At 36.2% G+C, this 9,741-nt stretch overlaps 1 protein-coding gene across 14 annotated transcripts; it reads left to right on the top strand.

Annotated features, from left to right (window-relative positions):
* Positions 1-1,524: 1,524 nt before the first annotated feature.
* On the top strand, positions 1,525-7,081 carry LOC113282370 (peptidyl-prolyl cis-trans isomerase PASTICCINO1-like). 14 transcript variants are annotated; one of them, XR_003326858.1, is made up of 12 exons: positions 1,525-1,714; positions 1,841-1,939; positions 2,022-2,099; positions 2,263-2,509; positions 3,711-3,812; positions 3,924-3,995; positions 4,062-4,263; positions 4,491-5,004; positions 5,171-5,244; positions 5,406-5,460; positions 5,563-5,691; positions 5,812-7,081. XR_003326858.1 is itself a non-coding variant. In XM_026531355.1 (6 exons), exons 3-6 carry the CDS (start codon positions 2,483-2,485, stop codon positions 4,098-4,100), a joined length of 240 nt encoding a protein of 79 aa, XP_026387140.1. In that variant the 5' UTR covers positions 1,525-1,714; positions 1,835-1,939; positions 2,263-2,482; the 3' UTR covers positions 4,101-4,456. The 14 variants fall into 14 exon arrangements, 2 of the variants coding, with proteins under 2 accessions (XP_026387140.1, XP_026387139.1); XR_003326859.1 differs by having other exon boundaries at positions 2,018-2,099; XR_003326854.1 differs by having other exon boundaries at positions 1,835-1,939.
* Positions 7,082-9,741: the final 2,660 nt, after the last annotated feature.

The following is a 9,741-nucleotide window of genomic DNA, read 5'->3' as shown; positions in this document are numbered from 1 at the left end:
TTATATTAATATTATAATATTGTGTTTTTTTTAGTGTCTATAATATCATATATTGGTATAAATATATAGTGAGTGTGATTCTTCATCTAACTATACAGAGTTGAAGCATGGAAGAGCAGTTGAGTTTTCTTAGCGCAAGTAAATGATATGGTAAGGTAGGTGGGGAATATACAGCAGGTGATGTACAAACAAGATTTGGCCGAGTTGGAATCCGCTATTAGGGTTTTGAGGTATAATATTATTATGATTTTGTTTCTTTACTTTTAAGTTGCTTGATTAACCAAGAAATGTATTCTAAAATATAAAAAAACTAAAGATAGTTGTGATGCTACTTTGAGCAACAAAATTCAAATCCAGCCTTACCAATAATTTATAGAGTATTCAAATCCAGCCTTGCCAATAATGTCATGAGATATTAACTATTTTCAAAGGTTGGTATATATTAAGAAAGGGTAGGACCCGTTGACACGGTTAGAGTAACATAATCTTGACATTTTAGTGCAATTTTTTTCTACCAAACCCTAACCAGTAATGAATTTGAAGCTATTCTTTTGGTGGCATGTTTTCCTTATAAATCTCTACACCCCAACCAAAAATGAGAGGGTCCCGAGATGTATAAGACCACCATCAACCGTTGAATATTAACAATCGAAATTAAAATTTGTGGAAGGTGAAGTTTTGTATTTCGGAATCCTCTCAGTTTTCGTAGGAATGTATAATTTTATATGTCACCGAAATCTTATCTTCAAATTCATCGTTATTTAGATTTTTTAGAAAAGATGACGTTAAAATGTCATAATAATGTCGTTCTAATCGTCTCATCGGATCCTTCCCCTTTCTTAATTTTCAAAACTTAAACAACATGTAATCAGTTGAATTAGTTCCGACTGTTAATCAATGCTTATACAACATTAGTGTTTGGTGAGTCACAGGACGGACATGATATATTCATTTTCATAACTAGCAGCTGTGATCTTCCCACCCCTCCCAGTTTAATCTCAAATATCATCTCAAGTCCACTGATCCAACGGTCTACGCCATATTTCCTGCCGCTCATCCGTAATCAATTCCTTCCCCACATTCTTCATTCATTACCAATTCTAAAACATAAAAACATAAAGGATCATCTCTCCCCCTTTAAAGTGTTAAGTCATATGAGCTCCCACGTCGCACGGTGAGTTTGACACCCCCCTCAAATTAAATTAGATAAAAGTTTTGGGCATTAGTAAATTTGGTGAGGACACTTGGCATGATTCTATTGGTGGAAACGATTAAAATTTGGATAACACTCTGTTTACACCATGTATTTAACGGATCGTTAGTAACACCGTCAGCGTAAACGTGGGTATACAATACTTCTATCAGCTTTTGTGCCTAAATAGTTCATTACACTTTGTTTACACCAGATACTTAACTGAACGTTAAGTAACGCCTTGGTGTGGACATTACTTACCTCAGAATCTAGACCTAAAACCTAATACTTACGTCAAAATCCGTCAAAATCAATACTTCGGAAGAAAAAAAATCACTCCTCTCTTTGTCTTCTCCGTCTTTATGTTCTTCTTGGTTCATATATTCTGATTGTTTTTTTTTTCTAATCGATCATGTGTTGATTGCTCAACATAAATTTTGTTCCAATTATTGTTTGTTTTGTTTTATTTTGTAGGAGTGGTTTTTGAAGAAGAGATGAACAGCCAAATCCAATTATGTATTGGTAAACCCTAACTATTTTCTGCCTCTTTATTTCTGTGAATCAATGAGACAGAGAAAAGATCAGTTAGGAATTGATCTTTTAGGCGTTAATTAATAGTTATTATGTATTTTATCTTATTAGTTGCAGGGGTTATGTTGATTCATAAGCAGCTTCTGGGAGAGAGAGGAATTGTATTTGATTCACGAACAGGATTGATGAGCAAAATAAGATAGAAAGCTGCATTTGGTAAGCATGATATGTTAATGGGTATTTATTTTACTCCTCCAAAAAAAAAGTTAGTGAGTGTTTACGTTTTTTCCCCAGCCAGTTGTGGATTTCAAAAAAGTACCTGAACATTTAAATTCAGAGCCTAATGTGTTTATGGAAATGTCTAGGAGAAACTCAGGTTCAATTTTTGACTTTTTGGTTTGGTTTCGCATAATATAGAGAAATTGTCGTTCCATTTAAATGCATGAAGTAGAGTGAGTTTTCTGTTTTGAGATTTATTTAAAGCCACATACAAAATAATTTTTGAGCAATAACATGGCCTCTATGCTTCCTGTGTTTAGATTAAAACAGAAACTCAAACTGCACCAGACTAAAAGACATGCCAATTAGGTATTTTAATAAGGGTATGGTTGAAACTACAGAACTGGGTATGTTGCTGAGACACTATCTTGGAGAAAAATATGATGAGAAACTATAGTTTCTAAAAGGAAACATTCTCGAAGAGCAGTAGCGAGACTTTCGAGCAGCTCCAGCAGAGAATTCCTGAAAGAATAGTTGAGCATGTTGTTCACTGAATGCTTTCAAAAGGTAGAGTAAGTTGATTTTCTTTTTCATTTAATACATGTCTTGGCACCAATTTCTAGCTTAGGTGACTGGTGTGTACTGCTACAATATCATTGGAGTATATTGCTAGATTATGTGTAAGAATACTTTACAATAGGCTGAATGATATTGGACTGAGAGGTTTTTTAGTATTTAGATAGCGTAAAAATACTTCATGTTATCAGCATCCTGTTTATTTACTTTGGTACCGACATACTTCATTTGAATATTACTTAATCCTAAAGCAATTTGGTGTCTATATAATCAGAAATTAAATTTCTTTTTAAGCATAAACCAATCATTTAGTGGATTTACATCACTTATCGACATAAACATTAATCAATTTGCGACGACTTGAGAGTTTCTCTACCAAAATATATGCAAGTTTCAGCCAAGGGAGATTAAGTTCAAGCTCTACCAACAAAATCCAGTCTGGCCTGTTTAATAGATGAGTCGGGTTCACGGCTTTGTTCCATTTACATCCCTAATTTGAACACATTTTAAGGGGTTTATGTTCCTATTATTGCTAAAGATGCCAAATGAAAACTGATAGGTTTGGAAATTATTGCTAAAGATGTGATTCTGGAGGACAAGAAAGCGCAATTAGTTAAAGTCTCTTTTTTTATTCAAAACATTAAATTATTATATCATCGTGAATGGACACAATGGCAGCAATATGGTCCTAGATTCGTAAATAGGCTAGACGATGACCTCTACGAAAAAAGAAATGAGTTGTTAGGAAAAAACTTCATCATAATTTACAGATGGGTATCGCTTGCTATAGATGAAAATTGTATACGGGTCTCATTCTCCCTACTATTTGTCTCATTTTCTAAATGAATCCACATACTCACTTTGATGACTCCTTTTCTTTAAACTCTGAAAAATACTTTGCATCATATTTACCTTGATTGTAACTGTAATATGTAGTTTTACCTTTAAACTATAGTTTTCTTAGAATGACATTATGCTTACAATTTTGACTGTCACTTGATTGTAACTGTAATATGTCATTGGAACCCTCCTCTCCTCCCTATTATAAAGTTCAAGTAGTTTCAACATAGTTCGGTGGTAATATGTAGTCAACTTTGCATGATATGAATGCACCCTTAGTTGGTTCCGTACGTAGTAAATTTTTTAAGTGTGTCAAACATATGAAATCATAACTGGACATCTGGACTTGCAGGTTTTAGAGGCAAGTCCTGGACATGTGAAGGCTCTATATCGTCGTGGCATGACACACATGTCAGCTGGATATTTTGAGGAAGCAAGGAGTGATTTTAAGAAGGTACTTGGTGCTTCTTTTTTTAGTTTTCATTTGCTTCTCAGAAGATTACTCTTTCGTTCCCCATACTTCAGTTTACAGAATCTGAAAACTTATTTTCCTGACCTTTGTTAGATGATAACCATTGACAAGTCCTCGGAACCTGAGGCAACATCAGCTCTTAAAAATCTCAACCAAAAGGGACAGGTTGGTAGTTGGTTACTCATTCTTATAATTTGTTTGTAGACTTTAAAATCATTTGTCGTGAAACAGGAAGTTGAGATGGACTGTCTGACAAGAAGCATGGGGTAATTGCTGATGCTGGAGCTGATTTAGGCAAAGATGAGAAAGATGAAAATGATGAAAACCTTGAACGTGGAAACAATGCTGCACAAGATTAAGAAAAGGAAGTCAAAGAAGAGGAAGAAGAAGCTCCACCCTCGAAAGGGTTTATTTAACAGGATTTGGCCCATTGGTAGTAGAGTATTTTCTGCACTTGGTTTACAAAATGTTCCATATTATAATGAATTTACTGCCGCTATGGAGTTCCATGAACCGATCCAGTCATACTCACTTCCTTGAATTGTTGGTCCCGATTATACCTTTTGACTTAACAATGCGTAAATAATTCTTGAATTAGGGGATTCATTTCTTAGTTAATAAGTTAACATGGATATCATTTGCTATATGAGGTGGTCACAGTACCTTCGCTTCACCTATGTCATTTACCAATATCAGCAGTAGGGGACGGGGAGAGACGAGGTTGGAAGCTGAGCCACACCAAATCAAAAATTCTAAGCGACGGGACGAGGCGAAGCCGAGCCACATCAATTAAAAAATGCATCGAGCCACCCAAAATCAAAAATTCATGGGAAAGCCACACCAAATCAAAAATCCAAAAGTGACGGGGCTTCGCCAAAAATCCAAAAGTGACGGGGCGAGGCGAAGCCGAGCCACAAATGTTTAACAGGGCGAGGAAAAAAATGATGGTGGATAGATTTCGGGTCCGCCCGGTGTGTAGCACGGGCACAAAATCAAACAAGATGATAAGTGAAACTCAAATCTTGATTCTCATTCATTCTGACCCTACCATCTAAACTGATCTCCATTCTCACAACCCTACTCATCTAAACTGATCTCCATTCTCACAACCCTGCTCATCTAATTTGGTTTCTATTATTGTTCTGCTTCAAGAATCATCGATAACCGGAAACAGGTTTGTAAGCTCCACATCACCATGATTAAAAATCTGTGAATCCATCATCCTATTTTTTTTTTCAAACTCTCACGAATTTCGTCTTAATTTTTTTTTCAATCTCTCACGAATTTAGGCCAGAGAATTACGGATTCTGCATGAATTGATTATCAATTTTGTATCCCAGGTCCGGTGGAACAACCTGAGTAATTTGGTTTCTATTATTCTGAGACTTCAACAATCAGCAATCACCAGAAACAGGTTTGTAAGCTCTCCCATCACCGTTATTAAAACATTAATATGGATATCTATGAATCAGATGCCTTTAGTTTGAGAACTTATTAATTTAAATTAGGTTCAGTTTGATAGCTATTATTGTCTTTTGGCACTGAAGGAATTTCTTTGTATTATCTTAAAATCAGGGGTATCAACAAAGAGATACTCTTTGTTAGCTATCGAATGAATTTTTAATTTGAGGTAAGCATATGTTTTGGTTAAATTGCTTTTGTGTTTACTCTTTGAATTAATTATCCATATGGTGTTACCGGGTTTTGGATCAAGCTTTATATTTTTTTTCAGGAACCAGATGACTCTAGAAACTACATTCAGGTTAGAAAAGGCAAGGAAGGCAAGAGAATTTACTCTCCGAGACTGTTGATAGAAATACCACTAATGCATCAAAACCTTCTCGCAAAAGAGCAATCAATGGTGCGTGTACTAAGATTTACAATCATGTTCTGCACATCTTTTTTAGAGTATATTATCATCTTTCAGTTCTGCATTTTAACCCCTTTTAAACCTTAAAATTTACGTTCACTTTGGTCATAGATCTGGAACCACCACATTCTATCAACAATGATAAGTTACAGCTACAACGCCGTGCTCGATAACGGGGAAGAATGAAAATTGATCACATGAGGCAGAGAAAGATTCAACTTGATCGCTTACGCCAAACACAAACTCAAAGTGTCTGCGATTCAGGTGTTGGTCCCGCAGCACGGGAATGAGTGTCGAATACATGTTCAAGTACATCTGCAAAGGGGATGATCGTGTTACTGCTGTTCTGGAAAAAACTAATCCCCAGAATAATAAGGAAACTACAACCAAAAAGAAGAGAAGCAACAAAGGGCACGAAGAACTTACTGGAACTTACTGCTGTCGTTGAACAAACTCAGTCACCAAATCAGCATGTTGGTCAGAATGGAAACAACGGACAGGATTCTCAAAAGGGTAAGAAAAAGGTCAAGCCTAAATTTGATGAAGTGAACAACTATTTGGATTGTCGATACATATCAGCTCCGGAGGGGATATGGAGAACGTTGGGTTATGAAATTCAATATCGCAAGCCAAGTGTGGAGAGACTTCCGTTTCATCTCGAAGGTGAGCAAAACATCTACTTCAATGACAAAGAAAATCTGGAAAATGTCATAGACAGAACGAATTACCTACAAAATTCCTTTGGTACAATAAAATAAAAATGTGGAGGAAAAGGAACCAGTGGGTACAAAATCGGGAGACTATACTATGCACATCCAACTTCACAAGAGAGATACTATCTACGAATGTTGTTGTACATCGGCAAAGGAGCACAGACTTATGATGAAATAAAAACTGTTAAGGGAAAGATATATCCTACTTTCAAAGCGGCGTGTCTTGCACATGGTCTGTTAGAAGATGACAAAGAATGGCATCATGGTCTAAGAGAAACGACAACATTCACATCAGGTAACCAAGTACGTGAATTATTATCGGGAGTTGGGAGTAGAATTAAACTACTTCGAAATTTGGATCCGCAAATTGGCCTTTGCAAGGGAACACGGCTAAATTTAACTCATCTAGGCCAAACACTTATTGAAGCAGAGATCATGGAAGGAGACTTCGGAGGAAGCCGCGTATTACCGAGGAAAACAATGACTCCAAAAAACTGCCAATTTCTTTTTGAGAGAAATCAGTTCCCAGTTAAAGAGTTCCCTTAATGGTGTTAACAAATTTATACAATCATTATCATCAAATTCACTTTTCTTTAATCAGGAAATAAATGTAGTTAATCATAATTTGCAGAAAATAAAGACACATCCTTATGATTTATTTCTTTTAATCTGTTTCTAATGAGTTTATCTATCAATTTGTTGGGTATCTTCACCAACATAGCCTATGGACCTCCTTGCTATTCTCATTAATTCCATAATATATTTGCAAGTAGCTGTCTGTTGCATTGGTCTGTGGATGTTTAATGATTTTTGTCACCGCATCATTCCATCAATGGAAACTCAACGACATCATATGTTGGAGACGCGGAGGTACCATCTATTAAACTAATTTTAAACTAATATGTTGGAGATCGCGGAGATTAAGTCTTAACGTTTCTACCAGCTCTTGCTGGCATGCTGCAGAGACAGAGTCAACTTGATCACATACGGCAGAAAACTGTCGACTGTGGTAGCAATGGTGATCATGTTGGAGGATAAAACTGGAAAGTATTTACCTAAATTAAACACAAAATTAGCTGAACCGACAAGGCATACACATCCTACTTCGATTAAGCAGGGTTGCTATCATAATGAAAAATCTAATGAAAAACACGCCCACCCGGTGCGAAGCACGGGTTACTATCTAGTCTAGTTTATTAGTAGTTATTTTTGTTTATGGGCGGAGAAGACTATTCGACCACCAAAAGTTTGTTTTTTCCATAATTAATTTTAATGGAAAAAAAATACCCATCGATGGTCGATAATGCAAACGATTCTTTCAACTGTGTGTTTATGTTCTTCATCTCTCAGTTTCCAAGCATCACTTCTTCTTTATTTGGATATATATATATATTCGAATTAATTTCAAATTCCTGATTTGGTTTGTTATTTAATTTCAATTTAAATTATCTATAAACCCTAGAAACTTTGAAAGAAAAGATTGGGAGTTAGAAATATAGCTTGAAATAGTTTTGCAAAGAAGAGGTTGGTAGAAGAAGATGATAATTTTGTAAAGAAGAGGTTGCAAAGTAAGATTAATTTTGAAATTTCGGTACTTTTTGGATTTAGATAAACTCCTTGCAATTCTTGCATTTTGTGGTGTTCACTGTTCGTCCAAAAAAAAAAGACTCTTAATGTTCACCAGGATGATCAGAATTGAGTATGTTAAGCATACTAGTCTTACTCAAGACTCTCAACAGAGTCAGTCGTCTGACCTAGTTGTTAGCCAAAGTCTCTAGCCTATATTTACGGCATGACAAGTCTTTTAAGTTTGTTAAAACTCTGAAACAAATCTGTAACAATCTTTGGATATCTTTGAGTATAAATAAAACATTAGTCTCCACTGCTTATGTGTGGAAGATATTCACCAAACATCATTCTGACTTGGTATCAGCCTTCGATCCAGTCGCTTCCGCACATATCAATCACCTACCAAAACCAAACAAAAAAAAAAAAAAAAAAAAAAAAAAATCTGAAATACACACTCCATAAATGGCAGATACAACAACTACTCTCAGAAATGTTCAGATACATCATCTTGTCACCTTGAAGCACACAGAGACAAATCACCATCTGTGGAAGGCACAATTTAGACCCATCCTTAAAGGGTATGATCTGTCAGGTTTTGTTGATGGCACAAAAGCAAAACCACCACCTAATCTTCCTGAATCTGAAGATGTAAATCCAGCATTCACAGCTTATGAATCCCAAGATTCATTGATCGTTGGTTGGCTGAATTCAACTCTTACACCTGAAGTTCTTAGTGTTGTCTCAGAACTAACTACTGCCAAGGAAATCTGGGATAAACTTGAAGCTGAGTATGCACCAAAAACATTTGCTCATCAGAGTTGTCTCAAGAAGCAACTCCACTGCATGACCAAAGGCAACAAATCCTTAAAAACTTATCTCAATGATGCAAAACATTTGTTTGACCAGCTAGCTGCTTCTGGCTATATTGTGTCAACTGAAGAAAAGAAAAAGTGCATCAGCAATGGCTGGAATCAAACCTATGATCCAATCGTCACTGCTCTTAGCACTGTTGAAGGGATGGACATCCATACCTACACCTCACATCTGCTCTCCTTTGAGATGCGGGTTGAACAACAACTTGCACAAATTCAAGCTCCAGTTGCAAACTTTGTTGCTTCTAGTTCCACTATGAATACTAAGAATGAACCACGACGGTTCAACAACCAGAATCGTGGACCGCCTCCTCCAAATAACAATCGTCGCCAAATGCAGCCCAACAGAAATCCAGCTAATGGAGAAGTCTCCTGTCAGATCTATAAAAAGCGGAATCACACTGCAGATCGTTGTTGGTTTCGTTATGACCAAAAAAAAAGTTACTCAACATAAGCCTCCAACAGCATACCTTGCTTTTCCTGGTGACTCTTCAGGTGCTCAATGGGTCACAGATTCTGGTGCAACTCATCACTTGACTGCTGATGTCAAGAACTTATGTATACCACATGAGTATGATGGCACTGATACAGTTAAAGTTGGTAATGGTAATACTTTGCAGATTGTTCATATTGGCAATGTTGTCTTTACTTCTAACAATAAGAAGTTCTGCCTGAATAATGTTTACCATGTGCCGAAAATAAAAACAAATCTACTATCTGTTCATCAATTTTGTAAGGATAATAATGTTTGTTTTGAGTTTCACACAGATTTCTTTGTTGTGAGGGACAAAACCATGGGAGCTTTGCTGCTAAAGGGGAGGAATGAGAATGGACTGTACGTGTTAGATGGAGTGGGGGACTTAAATAAACAAGCAACTTCCTTTTTC

Source organism: Papaver somniferum, chromosome 5 (genome assembly GCF_003573695.1).
Source record: "Papaver somniferum cultivar HN1 chromosome 5, ASM357369v1, whole genome shotgun sequence".
In the NCBI taxonomy this organism is placed as follows: Eukaryota; Viridiplantae; Streptophyta; class Magnoliopsida; order Ranunculales; family Papaveraceae; genus Papaver; species Papaver somniferum.
The sequence above is the reverse complement of the archived record's forward strand: the minus strand, read 5'-3'. Positions and strand labels throughout refer to the sequence as shown.

What these genes read in the sequence shown, in the direction of transcription:
- LOC113282370 (XM_026531354.1), top strand. Translation starts at nt 2,483, where the DNA reads ATGTTGTTCACTGAATGCTTTCAAAAG. An exon ending in TCACTGAATGCTTTCAAAAG is followed by an intron (nt 2,510 to 3,710) that starts GTAGAGTAAGTT and finishes CTGGACTTGCAG; the next exon opens with GTTTTAGAGGCAAGTCCTGG. An exon ending in CAAGGAGTGATTTTAAGAAG is followed by an intron (nt 3,813 to 3,923) that starts GTACTTGGTGCT and finishes GACCTTTGTTAG; the next exon opens with ATGATAACCATTGACAAGTC.